This window comes from Prionailurus bengalensis, chromosome X (assembly GCF_016509475.1).
Source record: "Prionailurus bengalensis isolate Pbe53 chromosome X, Fcat_Pben_1.1_paternal_pri, whole genome shotgun sequence".
In the NCBI taxonomy this organism is placed as follows: Eukaryota; Metazoa; Chordata; class Mammalia; order Carnivora; family Felidae; genus Prionailurus; species Prionailurus bengalensis.
The window spans coordinates 125,473,945-125,499,309 of NC_057361.1; the positions used below are offsets into that span (position 1 = coordinate 125,473,945).

At 37.6% G+C, this 25,365-nt stretch overlaps 1 protein-coding gene across 1 annotated transcript in view; it reads right to left on the reverse strand.

Moving 5' to 3' along the window:
* Window positions 1-288: 288 nt before the first annotated feature.
* The window catches only part of GABRA3 (gamma-aminobutyric acid type A receptor subunit alpha3), a 380,473-nt gene continuing 355,396 nt past the window's right edge, over window positions 289-25,365 (reverse strand). The window contains exons 9-10 of the mRNA XM_043571691.1: window positions 19,381-19,592; window positions 289-2,304 (exon numbers count right to left, since the gene is read on the reverse strand). Coding sequence (XP_043427626.1) covers window positions 1,969-2,304; window positions 19,381-19,592 — 548 coding nt within the window. The 3' untranslated portion in view covers window positions 289-1,968. The remainder of the gene's footprint in view (window positions 2,305-19,380; window positions 19,593-25,365) is intronic.

Consider the following 25,365-nt stretch of genomic DNA (forward strand, 5'->3'; position numbering starts at 1 on the left):
TGAATACAATTCAGAAGTTTAATAAACAGCCGCTAAACATTGCACCAAAGCATTTGGACACACAATTTCTACAGAAAGGCAAAGGTCAGGCTTTCATTTTAAACTCCTTAAGACAATCATTAACAGCCCTACCCCCCCACCCCCCACCCCACCACCCCCCCCACCCCGCCGTCCCCACATATCCACAACACTATACCCTTCTAGTCATGAATTTGCCTATAGACACACTCTTAGGAATAATGGGACTGGCATGCATTATCCCAGCAATGGCAAGGAAGCAGGGGATGGGGGAAAGATGGGTGCAAAGGCAACCAGTGGCTGTTAGATCCCTTAGGAGCTTTATTTAGGGAGTGGGAAGGGACAGTCTGCTTTTGGTGCCATCTGTGGCTTTACTTTGGGCTTCTAGGATATTCTGGACTAGTGGCTGGGGCTACCATCTTAATATCATTCCATTGAGCTGTGACTATTAGAAGTGGTTTCCTTGGGTGATACATTGTGACTTCTTCCTACAAATATTTTTGGTGTCCAATTAAACTGCATTCAGGACTCAGTAGGACTGTTGAGATTGTGCTGATTCAGAGGTCAAATGTATCTTGCTTCTCAGTCTTGTCTTCATTTTGGCCTTTGGAAAGGGACTCATGATAGTTCTCTATTACAGACACATATAAGGAGCCTAGGCAAGTCATTCAAACATCTGAGACTCAGTGTATCTACCTTATAAAAATTTTACAATTATAATACATTAAGAACAAATGAGATCAAATGGCCTCTAAATAATATATTATCAACCTGGTAATAATAATTTACTTGACTCAAAAACCAACTAGACTTCAATTCACCCCTCTAAGAATTGGCATCAATAGAGAACCAGAGTTTGCTGACAAGGTGAGAGCAAAGTTCTTAGGCCTTGGCTAGCATTTGGGGTGTGGAGGGCATGGAAGGAAGAATTTGACTTTCACTTGCCAGTGGCTTTCTCTTTTGAGCCAGACTTCAAGCTTCCACCACCCAGCCCAAATCTCTTACCCCATCCAATATTTGACTAGTTGCCTTGGCAGGGAGGTGACTTTCCTCTCTAATTAAAAAAAAAAAATACATAGGCATTTGATCTAGATCTTTTTGTTTCTGTTTGTCCCTTTTTAGTATAAATTACAAAAATACTTGATCCTTTTCGTGAAGAGTTTGCAGGCAGTAATGAGTCCAAACTAAGCAGTGTCCAGCTGGCTACAAAGGGGTGGGGGAGGGTCAAAGAACTTAAGAGAACTTTCCCAAAGGAGAAATATACCAAAGAGGGTACTATTTTCCTGAGGGGCTGAAACTGGCAGGGCATCAGCCATCTTTAGACCAGGCTGGCCTAGTTGATTCTGTTTTGGCTATCTATCATTAACAGTGGTAAGCCTCAACTGTCCCCACTAACCTCCAAGCTAATAAAAAGGCTGGAGCCATGTTTAGAGGTTAGCACTGGCTCCTGCCTTTGCTATCAGTACTTATACCTAGTGGGCCGTGGTGTAGGCAAGGGAGGTGGCAGACCAGGACCACATGGGATAGACTGGCTCCCTCAGGAGTTAGAATCATATGATCTGGACCAGTCAACAATCTTCTTTGCTCTGGACCACTCAAATAGCCAAGGCTCCCACTACAGGTAATAGAGTCTCCTGTTCTTTCTGAAGTGGGCAGAGTGCAATAAAATACATGCAGTGCCCTCAGCTGGGGGAGACTGGCAGACTAAGGTGAGCAACTGAACAAATGGCAGTGTTTGGCTCTGATGAGGGTATACTCAGCAATGTCAAAGGGGCAAGTAATTTTTCTGTTATTATTTTTTCATTGAGACTCATAAATATGAATTGAGAGTCACAGCTTGGTAGAGAGTTAAAAAGAAGAATCCTGAAACACAGAAAGGGGAGCCCTGGGGTTTGGGTGTCTGGATGCTTCCTAGGGTATACAATGCTCTGGTTGCTGCATCACCACTATCTATTGTTTGCGGATCATGCCCTTGATAGCTGACTCCCTGTTGACATAGGTGGCCCAATAGACTAGATTAAAAATGGCAAAGAGCACAGGAAAGATGATGCGGGAAATTTTGTCAACCTTGCTGACACTGTTGTAGGTCTTGGTCTCAGTTGGGATGTCCTGCACGTAGGTGGTCTTGGGTGAAGCAATAATTGTCGGGGTTGAGGAGGCACTGGGAGCAGCGCCCTTGGAGATGGTAGAGAACTCAGTGTCCTTGGCCAGGTTGATGGGATAGGTGGTTCCCACGATGTTGAAGGTGGTGCTGGTTTTCTTTGTTGGGGCTGCTGGTGTTTTCTTCTAGGAGTCAGAAAAAGTAGGGAGAAGGGGGGATAAAACAAAAGCTAATTAATTCATTACACAGATCATCTTCAGAGGCTTTAGGGAGGAGGAACCATGAGGGAAGTTAAGAAACAGGGGCTAGGAAGCCAATAGCACTGAGTAGCCAGGTTTATATCTAAGGATAATTGAAGATGAGTTTGAAAACAGAAAACTTGCATCATCCTGGTTTACTAGTTATGTGGCTTTGGCCAAGTCACTTATCTTTGAGTTTTAGTCTCTTCATCTGTAAAATGAAAATCAAAATATTTGGCAGGGTTGTTGAGAGGATCAGATGAAAGAATGGTGCTAAGAATCACTGGAAAACTGTGAAATATTGGTCACATGTAGGATCTTATATAATCATGGGATTTGATCCTCACAGTAACCCTAACAAGTAGATAGGTGAGATTACTCCCATTTGACAGATGATAAAACTCAGCCTCAGACTGAGTAGCAGAGCCCACACTAGCCACCTCGGCTCCTGACTTTAATCCAGGGCTGTACTGTGCTGCTTTGTATAGGTGCGAGGCACTTTTTGGTTACCCGAGAAATAACTCCAAAAGGCTTCAACCATCAAGTGGCACATCCCCTGTGAGGAAGAGAGCTATATGAGTCTGAAAATCATTTCATCTTAAAGACACAACAAATACTATGGCATGTTTACATGCATCATTACAACAGTATCTCACCCTTCATGCATTGTAAATTGTGTTCAGCAAGCTAGGGAGCACCCCAGAGTTTTCTACTCTCTCATGGCTGTAGGCAGGGGCCAACATCTCCTCAGGGAGCTATGCACATATTTCCCTCTGATACAGCAAAGGCAGGAAGAGCCAGAGTCTTGCTATGACACTGCCTTTTGTAATTTTTTTTAGAATTAAAGAAAAAAGGGAAACAAACATGCATATATGTGCCCATTTGTTCCTAACTATATAATTTGTGTACACATGGACCTTCATGTAGAAAAAAACAGAGCTCAGATCTAGATCAGAAGAGAGAGGCTGATGAAGGGGAAGCCAAAGGCAGTGACAGTGCATAGTCTACAGTGTTTGCTGCCTCCCTCTGTAGTCTGGCCTTTTCTTCTTTCCATCCCTTTTTGTTTCTAAGGAAAAGTGAAGATAGAGGAGCTTCAGAAATGCCCAAGAGTGTTTGATGAAAAGTGACAACTACTTGCATTACCTTAATTTCACACACCTCACATTGTTCCCTTTCTCAATGTTATTTTCTTCCCAGCATGTGTATTTTACTTTACTCCTCTCCTTCCTACTTGTTTCTTTCCAGGGTTTTTCTACTCCAAGTCTTTTACTGACCCCTTTATCCTAATCTCTTTCTTTTCTTTTCTTTACACCATTTTGATCTTTTTTTTTCCCGTTTAGACCATACTGCCATTTACTTTCCTGATCCTAGTAACTTTGCCAAATACTTACTGAATACCTACTGGGCCAGAAACTATGCTAGGCATTTAGGGATAGGTGGGAGGGTTAAAAGATGAGTCCATTTCAGTCCCTGTTGTCCAGGAGTTTACAGTACAGTGGGGGAGAGGGCTGTAGGAACACATGAGTGCCATATAATGTGATCAGTGTTCTAATAGATATGAGCAAACTATGATTGGAATTCAGTAAAGTGAGGGGCAAAGTACCTACAGGTATTAGAAAAGGTGGCTCAGAGAAGATAATGAGGCTTGTGAGCTGTGTCACAGAAGATGAGCAGGAACTCGCCAGTTGAAGATGCAGCACAGGTCAAGGGCACTGCTTGCTTGAGGGATAACAAGTCTGCTATAGCTGGATCACAGTGTACATGACAAAGGCCTTGTATGCCATGCCCTCCTGCTCTGACTTCCCATCCTGACTTTAGGGTTTTAAATGAGAGGGGGAGTGGGGCAAATGAGAGAGTGTTGGTTTAAGTAAATGAACAGTCTCACTAATAGGACTTTTATAAAGCAATACTCTTCTTTCTCTTTGAGAATTGCAGCCACAATGCTGTAAGTGGAAGGAGCACAGAACTCTAAGGCTTCTAAGAGCCTTGTAAATTCCTTAAATACTACATGGGACTCATTTATAATTAGCAACGTCATTGTGCAAATAGAGGCCTGCTGCTAAACGCCTCTGCTATTAAATAAAAGGGCACTTTGTTTTCCTTATTAATTTGCTTAGTAATCTCTTTTTTGTGGGTAGAAAAAAACAGGAAAGAAAAAACCCCACTATCCTGACTTTGCTATAAGCTTTCACACGTTATTTAATTTAGTCATCATATAAGCTGGTTATAACCAAATCTCTGAAACAATCATTCTAAACAGCAAACACTTTCTGTAGCTCCATAAGCACTTTGTGTTCTATAGGTGAGAAGAAGCAGCGGTTGATTTAATCTCAGATTTTTAAAGGAATAAAGGAAAATTACCTTCTAATTCCTCTTGCCCTTTCCAACATGGCACATTTTAATCAGCCATTCTAATTTTTACCTAAATTGTCAAAGAAGGAAATCAAAGAAAAAGTTGTAGTGTCAGGGAGACAGAAGCAGGAGACAGAGATTAATGGTTAATATTTTTCCATTTCTGTATCTAGTTTTTGACTTGATAGATACAAACTAGACTGACTTAATTTTGACCAAGTTGTGATTTTATTCCTTCCTAGCCCAGTGCCTGGTTTAGGCATGTGATAGATGCTTACTGAATAAAAAGATGACCCCATCCCATTGAAGATTCTCAATGTGACTTCCAGTTTGGACCTCCTTAGTCTTGACCTCTCCTATACAGAGAACATATCTCTATAGTTTAGCTGGAAGTAATTCCCATACCACCAAACTGAAATTGACTCCTCCAAATTCCCCCAAGCAGTATTACTTCCAGAATACCTTTTCTTTTAGAAAGCCACCTCATGTGGGTTTTGAGAAGTGCCAACTATAGGGTTGGAGTGCTGAATGTACTTGATACCCAGCCAATACCTTAGAGTATATACAGATATAGTCCAATGCCTCTGTATCCACCCCCTAACATATATCCAAATTTCCTGAACCCTACTTTTCATAAGTGGGGCAAAGTAATAGCATATATACTATAAGGGATTCAAAGACAAATCAGAAAAGTGACAAGAAAAGTCCAAGACCAGATGGCTTCATGAGTGAATTCTACCAAACATTTAAAGAAGAGTTAGGACCTATCCTTCCCAAATTATTTTAAAAAAAATTGAAGAGGGAACATTTCTAAACTCATTTTATGAGGCTAGAATTACCCTGCTACTACAACCAGATAAAGACACCACACACACACACACACACACACACACACACACATTACAGCCCAAGATCCCTGATGAACATACATGCCAAAATCCTCAACAAAATATTAGCAAACCAAATTCAACAATATGTTAAATAAAAGGTTTATATACCATGATCAAGTAGATCCACAAATCAGTGAACATGATACACCACAATAACAAAACAAAAGAAAGCATTTGACAACATTCAACATCCATTTATGGTAAAAACTCAGCAGAGTATAGAAGTGTTCCTCAACATAATAAAGACTATATATGACAAGCCCACAGCTAACATACTCAAAGGTGAAAACCTGAAAGCTTTTTCTCTAAGATCATGAAGAAGAAAAGGATGTCCACTCTCATAATTTTTATTCAACATAGTATTACAGGTCCTAGCCAGAACATAAAAGAAATAAAATGCATACCAATTAGAAAAGAAATAAAACTGTCATAATTTGCAGATATAATTCTATATATAGAAAACCATAAAGACTCCACTAAAAAAACTACTAGAACTAATAAATTTAGTAAAGTTGCAGGATACAAAATTAACATACAGAAATCAGTTGCATTTCTATACAGTAATAATGAACTAACAGAGAAATTAAGAAAACAATTTCATTCACAGTTGCATAAAAACAATAAAGGGGCGCCTGGGTGGCGCAGTCGGTTAAGCGTCCGACTTCAGCCAGGTCACGATCTCGCGGTCCATGAGTTCGAGCCCCGCGTCAGGCTCTGGGCTGATGGCTCGGAGCCTGGAGCCTGTTTCCGATTCTGTGTCTCCCTCTCTCTCTGCCCCTCCCCTGTTCATGCTCTGTCTCTCTCTGTCCCAAAAATAAATAAAAAACGTTGAAAAAAAAATTAAAAAAAAAACAATAAAATACCTAGGAGTAAATTTAACCAAGCAAGGGAGGTTTATGACATTGATTAAAGAAATTGAAGACAACACAAACAAATGGAAAAATATAGTGTGCTCATGGATTGGGAGAATTAACATTTTTAAAATGTCCATATTACCCAAAAACAATCTACAGATTCAATGCAATCCCCATCAAAACCACAATGGCATTTTCACAGAACAAAACATTATAAAATTTGTATGGAACCACCAAAATACCCTGAATAGCTAAGCAATGTTGAGAAGGTGGAACAAAGCTGGAGGTATCATGCTCCCTGATTTCAAACTATACTACAAAGCTATAGTAATCAAAATGGCATGGTACTGGCATGAAAATAGACACATATTTTAATAGAATAGAATAGGGGGTTCAGAAATAAGCCTATGAATATACAGTCAATCTATGACAAAAGGAGGTAAGAATATACAATGGGGGAAAGGCAGTCTCTTCAATAAATGGTGATTGGAAAACTGGACTGCTACATGCAAAAAACCAAACTGGATCACTATCTCATACAATATACAAAAATAAACTCAAAATGCATTAAAGAACTGAGTGGAAGACCTGAAAACATAAAACTTCTAGAAGAAAACATAGGCAGTAAGCTATTTGTCATCAGGCTTAGCAATGATTCTTTGGACAAATCTCCTCAGTAAAGGGCAACAAAAACTAAAATGAACAAATGAAACTACATCCAACTAAAAAGCTTCTGCACAGCAAAGGAGACTATCAACAAAATGAAAAGACTACATATTAAATGGGAGAAGATATTTGCAAATCATACATCCACTAAGGAGTTAATATCCAAAATATATAAAGAAGTTATACAACTTAATATAAAAACCAACCTAATTAAAAATTGGCAGAGGACTTGAAAACATACAGATGGTCAATAGACATATGAAAAGATGCTCGACATCATTAATCATCAGGGAAATGAAAATCAAAATTACAATGAGAGATCACCTTACATTGCTCAGATTGGCTATTATCAAAAAGACAAAAAAGTAAAATGTTGGTGAGGATGTGGAGAAAAGGGAAGCTGGATACAGTGTTGGTAGGAATGTAAATGGATGAAAAACTATGGAAAACAGTATGGAGGTTGCTCAAAAAATTAGAAATACCATATGATCCAGTAATCCCACTACTGGGTATTTACCTAAAATCAATGAAAACACTAATTTGAAGGGATACATAGACCCCTATGTTTATTACAGCATTATTTACAATATCTAAGATATGGAAGTAGCCTAAGTGTCCATCAAGGTGGATAAAGAAAAAATGGCATACATATTCGATGGAATATTACTCACCCATAATAATTAAATCTTGTCATTTGCAACAACATGGATGGACCTAGAGGGTATTATGCTAAGTAAAATTAGTCAGAGAAAGACAAATATCATGACTTCACTCATATGAGGACTTCAAGAGACAAAACAGATGAACATAAGGGAGGGGAAGCAAAAATAATATAAAAACAAGAAGGGGGACAAAACATAAGAGACCCTTAAATATGAAGAACAGAGGGTTACTGGAGGAGTTGTGGGAGGGGATGGGATAAATGGGTAAGGGACATTAAGGAATCTACTCCTGAAATCATTGTTGCAGTATATGCTAATTTGGATGTAAATTTTAAAATAAATAAATAATTAAAGTTTTTATGTAATGTAAAATATGAATCTAGGTAGATTTTTTATAGAGATATTTAGCTCTTATATTCTGCTTTGTTAAAAAAATCTTTTTCTCAAAAAAGTATTCTGGTGTCTTAGTCAAAACTATAAAAAAATAAAACATTACAAAAATTTTTAAGACAATAATAATAAAAAACTAAACTTTTCCAAGATATGAATTAAAGTTGAGTATTTTTTCTCATGTGAAATATTATTCTAGACCATTCAAATATCCTTATTTGAAAATAAAAACAGGATAAGAATTACTGTATTTTCAAAACTTAGGTAAGAATTTATGAATATTTTAAAAGCAGTTCTAAGAATAATAATCTTTTTAAATGTAGAGGCTTATTTTTTAATTTTATTTGCTTTATTTTTAATTTTCAAGAGTTTAATGAAAGTAATGCACATAGTTTTTTATTTAAAAAAAGAACTTAAAGGCTTATCATGAAAACCAGAAACCCTTACCTAAAGCAAGTCTTAATTATTTTTAATTCTCTTAACTGGTATTTCTAAATTTCTAAATAATATGCCTATGCTGCTATTAGTTTCATACATAGCCAATCTTTTCATGATAGAAATTTAATTCATTCATGCAACACTTCCTCCATCCTCCAATACAAATATAACAATATTTTAGTTCAATTAATAACCAGTGGTAACATCATTACAAATTACTATATAAATACATCTAGCATCCTGCCCAAACTGGACTAATCCCTCTCCAGGTTTGCTTCTTGCTGCATCATAGCTTTCATTTTAGGACTTCTGTTCACTTATCTCCTATGTTGGATACTCTCTTTTCTGGATTCAATATCCTTCTCTTTTATGTTTTACTGTTCTATTTTGTTTTGCTTGGTTTTGGTTTTGGTTTTGGTTTTGGTTTTGGTTTGAGAGAGAGAGAGAGAGAGAGAGAGAGAGAATGCAAGAGTGGGGGAGGGGCAGAGGGAGAGGGTGGGGTGAGAGAGAAAGGAAGAATCTCAAGCAGGCTCCATGCCAAGCATGGAGCACAATGCAGGGCTCAATCTCACAACTGTGAAGTCATGACCTGAGCCCAAATCAAGAGTGGGACACTTAACTAACTGGGCCAACCAGGCACCCCTCTTTTGCTTTAATAGAACATATCCTCCTATGTCTTCCTAAGGTGGAGTGTATGGGAAGTGACATTTCTGAGATCTTAGAAGTCTGAAAATACTGTACCTTTCCATTTAATTGATACTTTCGCTAGGCATAGGATTCTAGGTTGAAAGTCATTTGTCCCTCATATTTATGAGATTTACTACTCTGCTGTCTTCCACCATACAGTATACTTGAGAATTCTGATGCCATTCTGTTAACAATTTCTTTGCAAAAAAACATTCTAGAATCATTTTATTTATTTTTAATATGAGATTTATTGTCAAATTTGTTTCCATACAACACCCAGTGCTCATCCCAACAGATGCCCTCCTCAATACCCATCACCCACACACCCCTCCCTCCCACCCCCCATAAACCCTCAGTTTGTTCTCAGTTTTTAGGAGTCTCTTATGTTTTGGCTCCCTCCCTCTCTAACCATTTTTTTCCTTCCCCTCCCCATGCTATAACAAGCAATCCTAAAATTTGTATGGAACCACAAAAGGCCCCAAATAGCCAAAGTAATTTTGAAGAAGACCAAAGTAGGAGGCATCACAATCCCAGACTTTAGCCTCTACTACAAAGCTGTCATCATCAAGACAGCATGGTATTGGCACAAAAACAGACACATAGACCAATGGAATAGAATAGAAACCCCAGAACTAGACCCACAAACGTATGGCCAACTAATCTTTGACAAAGCAGGAAAGAATATCCAATGGAAAAAAGACAGTCTCTTTAATGGTGCTGGGAGGAATGGACAGCAACATGCAGAAGGATGAAACTTTCTTACACTATTCACAAAAACAAACTCAAAATGGATAAAGGACCTGAATGTGAGACAGGAAACCATCAAAACCCTAGAAGAGAAAGCAGGGAAAAACCTCTCTGACCTCAGCCGCAGCAATTTCTTACTGGGACACATCCCCAAAGGCAAGGGAATTAAAAGCAAAAATGAACTACTGGGACCTTATGAAGATAAAAAGCTTCTGCACAGCAAAGGAAACAACCAACAAAACTACAAAGCAACCAACGGAATGGGAAAAGATATTTGCAAATGACATATCGGACAAAAGGCTAGTATCCAAAATCTATAAAGAGCTCACCAAACTCCACACCCGAAAAACAAATAACCCAGTGAAGAAATGGGCAGAAAACATGAATAGACACTTCTCTAAAGAAGACATCCAGATGGCCAACAGGCACATGAAAAGATGCTCAACATCTCTCCTCATCAGGGAAATACAAATCAAAACCACACTCAGATATCACCTCACACCAGTCAGAGTGGCTAAAAAGAACAAAACAGGAAACTATAGATGCTGGCGAGGATGTGGAGAAACGGGAACCCTCTTGCACTGTTGGTGGGAATGCAAACTGGTGCAGCCGCTCTGGAAAACAGTGTGGAGGTTCCTCAAAAAATTAAAAATAGACTTACCCTATGATCTAGAATCATTTTAGACTATCACTTTATCTCTGGTTGTCTGAAATTCATTATGATGTGTCTCTATGTGGGCCTATGAAGTTACTTTTAATCTGGAGACTTATGTATTTCCATTTGTAAAAATGTATTAGTTCTTTGTTAATTTCCTTTATTCCCTTTTCTCTGTTCACTCACACAGCAGCTTCTGAGTTGGATGGACTTCTTGGATACATTCTTAAGTCTCTTACCTTTCTTTTACATTCTCATCTTTTTTTCCATTTTGCCCTACTTGTAGGGAGGTTTTCCTCAGTTTTTTTTCCCATATCTCTACTGAAATTTTTATTTTGGTACTTCGTTTTAATTTTAAGAGCTCTTCCTTATTCTCTATTTCCTTTTATATTAGCATCCCATTGTTTTATGAATATAATTACCACTATAAAAGAAATTTCTTAGTTCCCTAAATTATCCCTGTTCCTTCCAATATGAGTTTTTTAAAAAAAATCTTTGCTCTTCTCTTTCACATTGCAAACATCACTTTGGTTTATTTTTTATTTTTTATTTTTTAAAGTTTATTTATTTTGAGAGAAAGAGAGAAAGAGTGAGAGGGGCATAAAGGGAGGGAGAGAGAGAATCCCAAGCAGGCTCCACATTGTCAGCACAGAGCCCGACACGAGGCCTGAACTCATGAATTGTGAGATCATGGCCTGAGCCGAAATCTAGAATTGGACGCTTAACCAACTGAGCCACTCACACGCCCTTTTTAAAAAAAAATTTTAATGTTTATTTATTTTTGAGAGAGAGAGAGAAATAAAGAGTAGGAGTGGGGAAGGCGCAGCCAGGGGGTGGGTGGGCACAGAGGATCCAAAGTGGGCTCTGTGCTGACAGCAGACAGCCTGATGAGGGCTCAAACTCACAAACTGCAAGATTATGACCTGAGCCAAAGTTGGACACTTAACCAACTGAGCCACCCTGTTGCCCCAGCAGACATCACTTTGGTAATCCTTAGTATGCCAATATTATTTGGCAACATAAAAGATGCCTGTATGCTCAGTGTATCAGCTGATCTTGTTGACTGGTTGATGACTTAAGGAGATGAGTAGAAAGCAGGTAATTTTTTATGGAGTACTTCAAAATGTCAGTATGTAAAAGTCGTTATTCTGGAGACATTCAACTTCTTTAGAAACTTCTGATGTTCTTCTGGAAAGTATACATTTGACTGCAAACATTTCACATGTTGGGCAGGCTCTAAGGTATTGACTACTCTGTACACAGACTTATAACCAGTCTCCATAGTTTCTTTATTCTCTGCTATACCAAGCACCTCAAATGCTGAGTTTCTCTAAGTGTTATATCTTACTCCAGCTTGATAGATTAATTCTTATTCTCTCTTTCCACATTCATTCTTTTAAATAAATATATTAAAATTTCTTGTCTGACTAAAATCCCTTCTCCAGTTCTCCTGGTGCTTATTTATACATATTTTATTTATTGAATCTCATTTTAGTGGGATTGTAAATGGAAGCAGTGATAAATACATGTGGTTGATCCTTAGAAATCCACAGTTAATCTATTTTTCAAAATGTAATTATAAGGTAGTCATTTGTCTTCATTTGTAAATGAAGTTTTGTTTCCACCTATTCCTTCTTTTCATTTCCTTTATAATCTACCCCCTCCCATTTTATCTTATCCTTCATCATAGTACAAATAAAAAATAAATTTTTAAATCATGTATATTGTTTTTAAATCCATTCTAGCTTTATGAAGCAAATAAGGTTTAATATGTCTCTCTAAAGGAGGGAAAAAAGTAAACTGAGATATAATTAGATTCCAATATTTTTATTTTTAATGCACTTCATTCTTCCTGTGGGTCAGTGGTTCCAACTGTTAGTTCCCTCACATTGTAGCAGTATAGACAATGTATAGCACCCTCACATTAGAGATTCATTTTGATGTGTTCCATAGGATTTTCCTCCCAAATCTCATAATTGCTTTCTTTTAGATAACTTAAATGGATTGACCATGGAAGGGGACTAAGGAAAGATTTCATCACCATATTTGCAGAAGAGTTTTAGATGATTCTTTTTGTTCTTTTTTCCATTTTAAGCACTCCTTGGAATTGGAGAAATGGTCATTTTTGACATCCAGTCTCTTACTAATCTATTCTGGTTCTCTCTCTGCCTTCAAAACAACCCTGTACTTCTTCCTGGCCATTAAAAAAAAAAGTCTACCACATTTTTTTCACAAGACATACATGACAGCCTTTCAGATATCAGAAATTAGCAATCATCATCCCCTTGAGCTATGTACCCTTTCTCTATTATAGAAACCAAACTGGAACAGAACCAAACTGGAACAGTACACTTTAAACATGGCCAAACCAGTATAGAAGAAAAAGGGTGTATTATCTTACTTGTTCTGGGTAATTCTTAACTCAGACTCAAATCAAATTTGGCTTTTTGATAGTTACACCACATAGAAGATTTACATTAAATTTGTTTTTTCCCTATATTCCATCATCTTATTTATAATGTGCAATTATTGTTAAGCTTTCTTATTAAGAACTAATGGGTTTTTTGTGTGTCTATGTGTAAGAATTTGTTTGATTCAGCTAATGTTTATCTCTTGATTTCAGCCTATTCTCTCAAACTTCAGAAACTCTCTTTAGGGCACCTGGGTGGCATAGTCTGTTAAGTGTCAGACTCTTAATTTTGGCTAGGTCATGATCTCACTGTTGTGAGATCAAGCCCCATGTTGGGGTCCACACTGGGCATGTATCCTGCTTAAAATTCTCTCTCCCTCTGCCCCTCACTCACTGGCTCTCTCTTTCTCTCTTCCCCCCTCTCTTGCAAAACAAGAAATTCTATTTGATTCATAACTCAGAAGATACTCTCCAATAGTCATGAATGCTTGCTTACAAACTTGAAGCATTAATGACAAAATTTAAGAGGAAAGGGTCAAAGATGAACCCCTGTGGATTATCACAGGGACGTCCATTCAAGCTGAAATCTATCCATCAGTCAATTCTATTTGACTCCAATTAGTCCATCAGTGACATAACCTTAATTGTACTATTTTTTCAACTGCTATTTCTTCTTTATGAAGGCATTTAAAAAATAATTTAGATGTCTTGATAAAGTCTATGATATTTCCTGATCTACCAGTCTAGTAAACTTTTTGTAAAATTTCTTAAGGTTAGTTTGGCATAATTTCTTCTTAGTGAATTCAGGCTGGATATCAGTGATTAGTGCTAATTTCTCTTAAAACATGTTTAATAATATATTCTAGGGAACTTTCAGTTTAATATGTCAGATTAAGGACATCTTTTCTTCCTTCCTCTCTCTGGAACCAAGCAAATACTATTAGGAAAATGAGAAACAGAAACACAAACTCCAGTTTTGATGAAATGTGAAAGCATTTTTAACCTGATCCAAAAAAGTAAGGGCTCTCAAATGCAGTAAAAATTGGATCAGGGTAAAGACAACATTTAAGATGCCTGCTGTTCTGGATTTCAGGTCAAGAATAGAGTCCTAAAAAGTGAGTGGCATGATCTGAGTGAGGAAACAAATGACTCCCATTTGGAAACAAGATCAATTTTTAGGCTGGTAGTGAGAAAATCCTGAAACATTGTTTGACCACATATAGTGGCAGAGGAGGTAGAGAGTAGAAAAATTAAGGATTATTACACACATACACCTCTGCACCATACACAGAGGGCTTTCCTATACAACAGATGATGCTCAAATTAGTGTCAACTACTCAGTACTGTCCTACTCACTCTCTCAGTCCCTTCCCAAAATGATACTCTCACACACAGCAGGGCTAGTAAAGAATTCCCCCAATGCAACTTCAGGTAATAATTGAAAGCTAGCTAATATGGTACTAATACAAAATATGTTACAAAAAGAGGGGGAGGTGAAATGACCAATAAAGGATTTTGGAACAACATACAAAGCAAACATAACCATATAAAAATAAATCAACAAAGATCATAATATTAATTTAAGGAAAAAAATACTATCCCCAAAATCAAGGTGAATAGACACCTTGAATGGTCAGAGACATGGAAGAAAGGCTTGAGAAAAATGAGCATAGTGAAGTGGAAAATCAGTTAAAAATTCTTAGATAAAAATAATAAGACAGAGCTCTATGATATGTATATATAATTTGTGCTTCTAGGAAGAGAACAGAACAAAGATATGTTTTAGGAAAACTTTAGGAAATTTTCATAAAGATAGTTGTTAATCTACAGGCTTCTTCTCAAACTATTCAAAAAAACAGAAATGGAAGGAATTCATTCTATGAGGCCAACATTACTGTGATTCCAAAACCAGACTCCACTAAAAAAGAGAACTACAGGCCAATATCCCAGATGAACACAGACACAAAAATCCTCAACAAAATACTAGCAAATCAATTCCAACACTACATTAAAAGAGTCATTCACCACGATGAAGTGGGATTTATTCCTGGCCTGCAAAGGTGGTTTAATATTTGCAAATCAGTCAATGTGAATCACCGCATTAGTAAAAGAAAGGATAAGAACCATATGATCCTTTCAATGCATGTAGAAAAATCATTTGACAAAGTACAACACCCATTCATGATAAAAACCCTCAACAAAGTTGGGATAGAGGGAACACACCTGAACATAATAAAGGACATATATGAAAAACCCACAGCAAATATCATTGTCAATGGGGAAAAACTGAGAGCTTTTCCTCTATTGTCAGGAACAAGATATGGATGTCCACTCTCACCATGGTTATTAAATATAGTACTGGAATTCCTAGCCTTAGCAATCAAAAAACAAAAGGCATACAAATCAGCAAGGAAGAAGTGAAATTTTCACTACTTGCAGATAGCATAATACCCTATAGAGAATATCCAAAGGACTGCACCAAAAATTGCTAGAACTGATACACAAATTCAGTAAAGTCATAGGATACAAAATCAACATACAGAAATCTGTTGCATTTCCATATACCAATAATGAAGCAGCAGAAAAAGAAATTGAGGAATCAATCTCATTTAAAATTGCATGAAAACCATAAGACACCTAGGAAGAAACCTAACCAAAGAGGTAAAAAATCTGTATTCTTAGAACTATGAAACACTGATGGAAGAAATTGAAGTTGACACAAAGAAATGGAAAAACATTCCATGCTCCTGGATCGGTTGAAATGTCCATACTACCCAAAGCAATCTACACATTTTATGCCATTCCTGTGTAAATACCACCACAATTTTTCACATGGCTAGAAAAAACAATCCTAAAATATGTATGGAACCACAAAAGACCCTGAATAACCAAAGCTTGAAGAAGAAAAGCAAAGCTGGAAGCATCACAATTCTGGATTTCAAGTAATATTACAAAGCTATAGTGATCAAAAGAGTATGGTACTGGCACAAAAACAGACACATAGATCAGTGGAACAGAATATAAAACCCAGAAATGAACACAGAACTATATGGTCAGCTAATCTTTGACAAAGCAGGGAATAATATCTAATAGAAAAAAAAAAAAGACAGTCTCTTCAACAAATGATGTTGGCAAAACTGGACAGTGACATGCAGAAAAATAAACCTGGATCACTTTCTTATACCATCCACAAAAATAAACTCAAAATTAATGAAAGACTTAAGTGTAAGACAGGAAACTATCAAAATCCTAGCGAAGAACACAGGCAGTAACCTCTTTGACATCAGCTATAGCGACTTCTTACTAAATATGTCTCCTGAGGCAATGGAGACAAAAGCAAAAATAAACTATTGAGACTTCATCAAAATAAACAGCTATGCACAGCAAAGGAAATAATCAACAAAACTAAAAGGCAACCTATGGAATGGAAGAAGATATTTTCAAATGACATTTCTTATAATGGGTTAGTATACAAAATCTATAAAGAACTTATCAAATTCAACTTCCCAAAAATAAATAATCCATTTAAAAAACTGAGAGAAGACATGAATAGGCATTTTTCCAAAGAAGACAAACAGCTGGCCAAGACACATGAAAAGATGCTCAACATCACTCATCATCAGGAAAATACTAATCAAAACTACAATGAGATATCATCTCACACCAGTCAGATGGCTAAAATTAACATCACAGGAAACAACAGATGTTGGCAAGGATGTGGTGGAGAAAAGGGAACTCTCTTACTCTGTTGGTGGGAATGCAAACTGGTGCAGCTGCTCTAGAAAACAGTATGGAGGTTCCTCAAAAAGTTAAAAATAAAACTACCCTATGATCAAGCAATTGCACTACTAGGTATTTATGCCAAGGATATAAAAATACTGATTTGAAGGGATACATGCATTCTTTTATTTATAGCAGCATTATCAACAATAGCCAAATTATGGAAAAAACCCAAATGTCCATCAACCGATGAATGGATAAAAAGGTGTGGTGTATGTATATTACACACACACACACACACACACACACACACACACACACACACTATGGAATATTAGCCATAAAAAAGAACAAAATCTTGCCATTTGCAATGACGTGGATGGAGCTAGAGAGTATTATGCTACATGAAATAAGTCAGAGAAATACAAATATCATATGGTTTCAATCATGTGGAAATTAAAAAATAAATCAGATGAATATTGTGGGGAGAAAGGGAGGCAAACCAAGAAACAGACTCTTAATCATAGAGAACAAACTGATCATTACTGGAGAAGTGGGCAGGGGGGTGAGTTAAATGGTTGATGGATATTAAAGAGGGCACTTGTTGTGATGAGCACTGGGTCTTGTGTGTAAGTGATGAATCACTAAATTCTACACCTGAAACTAATATTACACTGTATTTAACTAACTGGAATTTAAATAAAAACTTGAAAAAAACACATGCTGTCCTAAGAAAAAAATCATACAGATACATCAAGATATATCCTTGTAAAGTAATTGGAATTCTTAAATAAAAGATACATTTGTATGGACTTCTAGGCCATAAAATCAAGTCCTCTATTATATAAGAGATTCTCAGTCTTGTCTTAAATTTCTTCCTAACAACATTCAGTGCTAGAATTGAGCATAGCAATCAATGTCTATATGGACATCAGAGAGAGAATGTGACCCATGAATTGTACAACATCCCAACTACAATTCAAGTATAAACACAATTGACAGATAATTTTACACATGCAAGATAGTAGGAAATATGATTCCCATGAGCCCTTCTTAAAAAAACTTCTAGAGACAGCTTTGATGTAACTAAGCAATGAATGGAAAAATGGATACAAGGACTATTTTGAGAAGATGGCCCATTTAAATGTGGAACTATGACTAAACTATAGGAATTATGACTGCATAAAAGCATGTAAATTCTACAAACTTTGACAATGCAGAAATAGCATTATAACAAACAATAGTTGAGAAATGACAGGGACTGACAGAGAAGGTCAGAGGTAAAACAAGTATACTAATTTTCTCATGTCTTGAAGTGTGTAAGGGGTCAGTAGATCCTGTTCATAGATGACAAATCAATTATTAGATGGATAAATATATTTTAAGGATACAAAGGCAACAACTAGACTAAGTATAATAATAAAACCAGCCAAAATTTCCTATGATAGAGTGGATATAGTTACTAGAAATATGCTTATTTCTTCATAATTTACAGCAAGGAGTTAATGAATTCTATCTAAATAGTGAAAATCTATTCTAAAATTTTGCCAACTCACCAGTCTGTATTCTATGAAATATATCTTTTCCTCCAGTTTGAAAAATCTTCATTATCTTTTCTCTTCTCCATGATTCTTCATATTACTGGAATGGTTCTGGGACCACATCTGCCAGTTCTTTTTAGCATCTTTGGATAGTCTTCATCTAGATCTAGAGATCTGAACTCTTTTAAAGCAGCCAAGGACAATAATCTTGATTTCACAGTATTTATGTTTTATTCATACCAGTTATAGTTGGTTTATTGTTTTTTTTTTCTTTTTACCTCCTTCCCATTTCTCCACCAATCCAACTAACATTTATTCAGCTTTTATTACGAATCAGGTACTGTGCAAGAATGTTGGCTAGTTAGAAAGATGATGCAGATAAGACCCTGCCCTCAAGATATTCAGTCTAGTGAGGAGGCAGATAAACAACTCTAATACAAATACAGGATTTTAATAATAGAAACACTCTTCCCCTACCACAATAAAAGCTAAAACTATCTGGATGATTCTTAGAAAGATTCTATAGAGAAAATAGCATTTCATATGGGTCTTGAAGAATGAGTGGATCTTCCCCAGGCAGGAAAAAAAGAAAAGAACATTCTAGGTAGAATGTAAAAAAAAATAAGCAAACATACAGAAGGAGTAATGATCACTTTAGTTTGGCTATAATGAGAATATACTGAAAAGTGAGGAGCAGAGTTGGCCCTGGAGATTGTACACTTTTCTGAGTAGCTTTATAAATACAGTGTGTTCCCCTTGAGTTTAGTAGTATCATACTTAGGATTGGTCCCTCACCACAAGATGTCAACACTCCAAGATACCTACCCTCTTTTACCCCCAGCAAACACTCCACATTGCCAAGAAACACTCCAGTTGAGAATTGGATTGATGACCCCAGTGAATAGCACACAGCCTTGGCCAGTTCCCAAAGGCTGCAGGCTGCCCACTCCTGGTTCCAATACAGTTCTCTCAGGGAGTGCTTCCCAGCCCCCACCTTTGCTCTATCTCACCTTCATCTCCAGGGCCTCTGGCACCTTCTTGCCTTCCCAAGCCCAACTCCGCTTGGTGAAGTAGTTAACAGTGGCAAATTCAATCAGCGCAGAAAATACAAAGGCATAACAGACGGCTATGAACCAATCCATGGCCGTCGCGTATGCCACTTTAGGTAAGGAGTTTCTGGCACTGATACTCAAGGTGGTCATGGTGAGAACAGTGGTGACACCTGAGGAGAGAGAAAATGAGAACCAGTTGCCAGTGGAAGACATTTAGAGCATATGTGATGAGATCATCAACTTCCTACTTACAAGGAGGAGCTATACCCCACTCAAAATGACCCCCTTAAAGTAAAATACAGAGAATGTCAATGTGGGATGGTTCTACCCAGTAACTACCCCATCCTAGTTATCACAGGAATAGTAAGCTCCGGTAAAGCACTTTGAAACGTTGTCCTGTAGTCTCTGCTTAAACATTTCTATTGAAGAACAGGTAACCTATTTCATTGTAACAGAACTTTTTAATTAGAAAACCCTACCTTCATTAGAATACCTTCTTTAATTAGAAAACCTTCAGTCTGAGCTGAAACCTGCCTTCCTCTAACTCCTAGCCCACTGACTGATCTTAGAATTCTTTCTCTGGCAACACAGGAAAGAAAAGCCTGATTCCTCCTCCTCTCCCCTTCAGGGAGTTGGAGATGGTGGTCATAATTCCTCGTGAATCTATTAATCTCCAGGATGAACATGGCCACTTTCTTCTCTTGTTTCTCCTCCTTCCCTTCTGGTAGTTTTCTTTTGAACAGCCCATAACTGAACTCAACACTCAGGATCTTCACTTCCCTTACTGTGGACAGTATTTTCCTAATACTGTAAAAAAAAACACTGTAGAAAATGGTTCTTTAACTTCACCAAAGTCTTTGTACTATTGAGCTTTGTGGACAACCAAAGCTATTCCAATATCTATTTCTCTTTTTTTAAGTTTATTTATTTAGTATGAGTGGGGAAGGGGCAGAGGGAGGGAGGGAGGGAGAGAATCCCAAGCAGGCTCTATGCTGTCAGTACAGAGCCTGACATGGGGCTTGATCTCATGAACCATGAGATCATGACCTGAGCTGAAATCAAGAGTTGGGCACTTAACTAACTGAGACACCCAGGCAGCCCTCCAATATCTATTTCTTGTGAGTTTTTATCAAGCCAGGATTTTTTAAAATACATTGATTCTTTTTCTTGGTAGCGTTATTATTTTTTTTTTCATTTCTTGGTCACTTTATTTTTTTTTCTTTTTTTTTTTAATGAAATTTATTGACAAATTGGTTTCCGTACAACACCCAGTGCTCATCCCAAAAGGTGCCCTCCTCAATACCCATCACCCACCCTCTCCTCCCTCCCACCCCCCATCAACCCTCAGTTTGTTCTCAGTTTTTAACAGTCTCTTATGCTTTGGATCTCTCCCATTCTAACCTCTTTTTTTTTTCCTTCCCCTCCCCCATGGGTTCCTGTTCAGTTTCTCAGGATCCACATAAGAGTGAAACCATATGGTATCTGTCTTTCTCTGTATGGCTTATTTCACTTAGCATCACACTCTCCAGTTCCATCCACGTTGCTACAAAAGGCCATATTTCATTTTTTCTCATTGCCACGTAATATTCCATTGTGTATATAAACCACAATTTCTTTATCCATTCATCAGTTGATGGACATTTAGGCTCTTTCCATAATTTGGCTATTGTTGAGAGTGCTGCTATCAACATTGGGGTACAAGTGGCCCTATGCATCAGTGCTCCTGTATCCCTTGGATAAATTCCTAGCAGTGCTATTGCTGGGTCATAGGGTAGGTCTATTTTTCATTTTTTGAGGAACCTCCACACTGTTTTCCAGAGCGGCTGCACCAATTTGCATTCCCACCAACAGTGCAAGAGGGTTCCCGTTTCTCCACATCCTCTCCAGCATCTATAGTCTCCTGATTTGTTCATTTTGGCCACTCTGACTGGCGTGAGGTGATACCTGAGTGTGGTTTTGATTTGTATTTCCCTGATAAGGAGCGACGCTGAACATCTTTTCATGTGCCTGTTGGCCATCCGGATGTCTTCTTTAGAGAAGTGTCTATTCATGTTTTCTGCCCATTTCTTCACTGGGTTATTTGTTTTTCGGGTGTGGAGTTTGGTGAGCTCTTTATAGATTTTGGATACTAGCCCTTTGTCCGATATGTCATTTGCGAATATCTTTTCCCATTCCGTTGGTTGCCTTTTAGTTTTGTTGGTTGTTTCCTTTGCTGTGCAGAAGCTTTTTATCTTCATAAGGTCCCAGTAATTCACTTTTGCTTTTAATTCCCTTGCCTTTGGGGATGTGTCGAGTAAGAGATTGCTACGGCTGAGGTCAGAGAGGTCTTTTCCTGCTTTCTCCTCTAAGGTTTTGATGGTTTCCTGTCTCACATTTAGGTCCTTTATCCATTTTGAGTTTATTTTTGTGAATGGTGTGAGAAAGTGGTCTAGTTTCAACCTTCTGCATGTTGCTGTCCAGTTCTCCCAGCACCATTTGTTAAAGAGGCTGTCTTTTTTCCATTGGATGTTCTTTCCTGCTTTGTCAAAGATGAGTTGGCCATACGTTTGTGGGTCTAGTTCTGGGGTTTCTATTCTATTCCATTGGTCTATGTGTCTGTTTTGGTGCCAATACCATGCTGTCTTGATGATGACAGCTTTGTAGTAGAGGCTAAAGTCTGGGATTGTGATGCCTCCTGCTTTGGTCTTCTTCAAAATTCCTTTGGCTATTCGGGGCCTTTTGTGGTTCCATATGAATTTTAGGATTGCTTGTTCTAGTTTCGAGAAGAATGCTGGTGCAATTTTGATTGGGATTGCATTGAATGTGTAGATAGCTTTGGGTAGTATTGACATTTTGACAATATTTATTTTTCCAATCCATGAGCAGGGAATGTCTTTCCATTTCTTTAAATCTTCTTCAATTTCCTTCAGAAGCTTTCTATAGTTTTCAGCATACAGATCCTTTACATCTTTCCATTTCTTTAAATCTTCTTCAATTTCCTTCAGAAGCTTTCTATAGTTTTCAGCATACAGATCCTTTACATCTTTGGTTAGATTTATTCCTAGGTATTTTATGCTTCTTGGTGCAATTGTGAATGGGATCAGTTTCTTTATTTGTCTTTCTGTTGCTTCATTGTTAGTGTATAAGAATGCAACTGATTTCTGTACATTGATTTTGTATCCTGCAACTTTGCTGAATTCCTGTATCAGTTCTAGCAGACTTTTGGTGGAGTCTATCGGATTTTCCATGTATAATATCATGTCATCTGCAAAAAGCGAAAGCTTGACTTCATCTTTGCCAATTTTGATGCCTTTGATTTCCTTTTGTTGTCTGATTGCTGATGCTAGAACTTCCAGCACTATGTTAAACAGCAGCGGTGAGAGTGGGCATCCTTGTCGTGTTCCTGATCTCAGGGAAAAAGCTCTCAGTTTTTCCCCGTTGAGGATGATGTTAGCTGTGGGCTTTTCATAAATGGCTTTTATGATCTTTAAGTATGTTCCTTCTATCCCAACTTTCTCAAGGGTTTTTATTAAGAAAGGGTGCTGGATTTTGTCGAAGGCCTTTTCTGCATCGATTGACAGGATCATATGGTTCTTCTCTTTTTTTTGTTAATGTGATGTATCACGTTGATTGATTTGCGAATGTTGAACCAGCCCTGCATCCCAGGAATGAATCCCACTTGATCATGGTGAATAATTCTTTTTATATGCCGTTGAATTCGATTTGCTAGTATCTTATTGAGAATTTTTGCATCCATATTCATCAGGGATATTGGCCTGTAGTTCTCTTTTTTTACTGGGTCTCTGTCTGGTTTAGGAATCAAAGTAATACTGGCTTCATAGAATGAGTCTGGAAGTTTTCCTTCCCTTTCTATTTCTTGGAATAGCTTGAGAAGGATAGGTATTATCTCTGCTTTAAACGTCTGGTAGAACTCCCCTGGGAAGCCATCTGGTCCTGGACTCTTATTTGTTGGGAGATTTTTGATAACCGATTCAATTTCTTCGCTGGTTATGGGTCTGTTCAAGCTTTCTATTTCCTCCTGATTGAGTTTTGGAAGAGTGTGGGTGTTCAGGAATTTGTCCATTTCTTCCAGGTTGTCCAATTTGTTGGCATATAATTTTTCATAGTATTCCCTGATAATTGTTTGTATCTCTGAGGGATTGGTTGTAATCATTCCATTTTCATTCATGATTTTATCTATTTGGGTCATCTCCCTTTTCTTTTTGAGAAGCCTGGCTAGAGGTTTGTCAATTTTGTTTATTTTTTCAAAAAACCAACTCTTGGTTTCGTTGATCTGCTCTACAGTTTTTTTAGTTTCTATATTGTTTATTTCTGCTCTGATCTTTATTATTTCTCTTCTTCTGCTGGGCTTAGGCTGCCTTTGCTGTTCTGCTTCTAGTTCCTTTAGGTGTGCTGTTAGATTTTGTATTTGGGATTTTTCTTGTTTCTTGAGATAGGCCTGGATTGCAATGTATTTTCCTCTCAGGACTGCCTTTGCTGCGTCCCAAAGCGTTTGGATTGTTGTATTTTCATTTTCGTTTGTTTCCATATATTTTTTAATTTCTTCTCTAATTGCCTGGTTGACCCACTCATTCGTTAGTAGGGTGTTCTTTAACCTCCATGCTTTTGGAGGTTTTCCAGACTTTTTTCTGTGGTTGATTTCAAGCTTCATAGCATTGTGGTCTGAAAGTAAGCATGGTATAATTTCAATTCTTGTAAACTTATGAAGGGCTGTTTTGTGACCCAGTATATGATCTATCTTGGAGAATGTTCCATGTGCACTCGAGAAGAAAGTATATTCTGTTGCTTTGGGATGCAGAGTTCTAAATATATCTGTCAAGTCCATCTGATCCAATGTCTCATTCAGGGCCCTTGTTTCTTTATTGACCGTGTGTCTAGATGATCTATCCATTTCTGTAAGTGGTGTATTAAAGTCCCCTGCAATTACCACATTCTTATCAATAAGGTTGCTTATGTTTATGAGTAATTGTTTTATATATTTGGGGGCTCCGGTATTCGGTGCATAGACATTGATAATTGTTAGCTCTTCCTGATGGATAGACCCTGTAACTATTATATAATGTCCTTCTTCATCTCTTGTTACAGCCTTTAATTTAAAGTCTAGTTTGTCTGATATAAGTATGGCTACTCCAGCTTTCTTTTGGCTTCCAGTCGCATGATAAATAGTTCTCCATCCCCTCACTCTCAATCTAAAGGTGTCCTCAGGTCTAAAATGAGTCTCTTGTAGACAGCAAATAGATGGGTCTTGTTTTTTTATCCATTCTGATACCCTATGTCTTTTGGTTGGCACATTTAATCCATTTACATTCAGTGTTATTATAGAAAGATACGGGTTTAGAGTCATTGTGATGTCTGTATGTTTTATGCTTGTAGTGATGTCTCTGGGACTTTGTCTCACAGGGTCCCCCTTAGGATCTCTTGTAGGGCTGGTTTAGTGGTGACAAATTCCTTCAGTTTTTGTTTGTTTGGGAAGACCTTTATCTCTCCTTCTATTCTAAATGACAGACTTGCTGGATAAAGGATTCTTGGCTGCATATTTTTTCTGTCTAGCACCCTGAAAATCTCGTGCCAATTCTTTCTGGCCTGCCAAGTTTCAAAAGAGAGATCAGTCACGAGTCTTATAGGTCTCCCTTTATATGTGAGGGCACGTTTACCCCTTGCTGCTTTCAGAATTTTCTCTTTATCCTTGTATTTTGCCAGTTTCACTATGATATGTCGTGCAGAAGATCGATTCAAGTTACGTCTGAAGGGAGTTCTCTGTGCCTCTTGGATTTCAATGCCTTTTTCCTTCCCCAGTTCAGGGAAGTTCTCAGCTATTATTTCTTCAAGTACCCCTTCAGCACCTTTCCCTCTCTCTTCCTCCTCTGGGATACCAATTATGCGTATATTATTTCTTTTTAGTGTATCACTTAATTCTCTAATTTTCCCCTCATACTCCTGGAT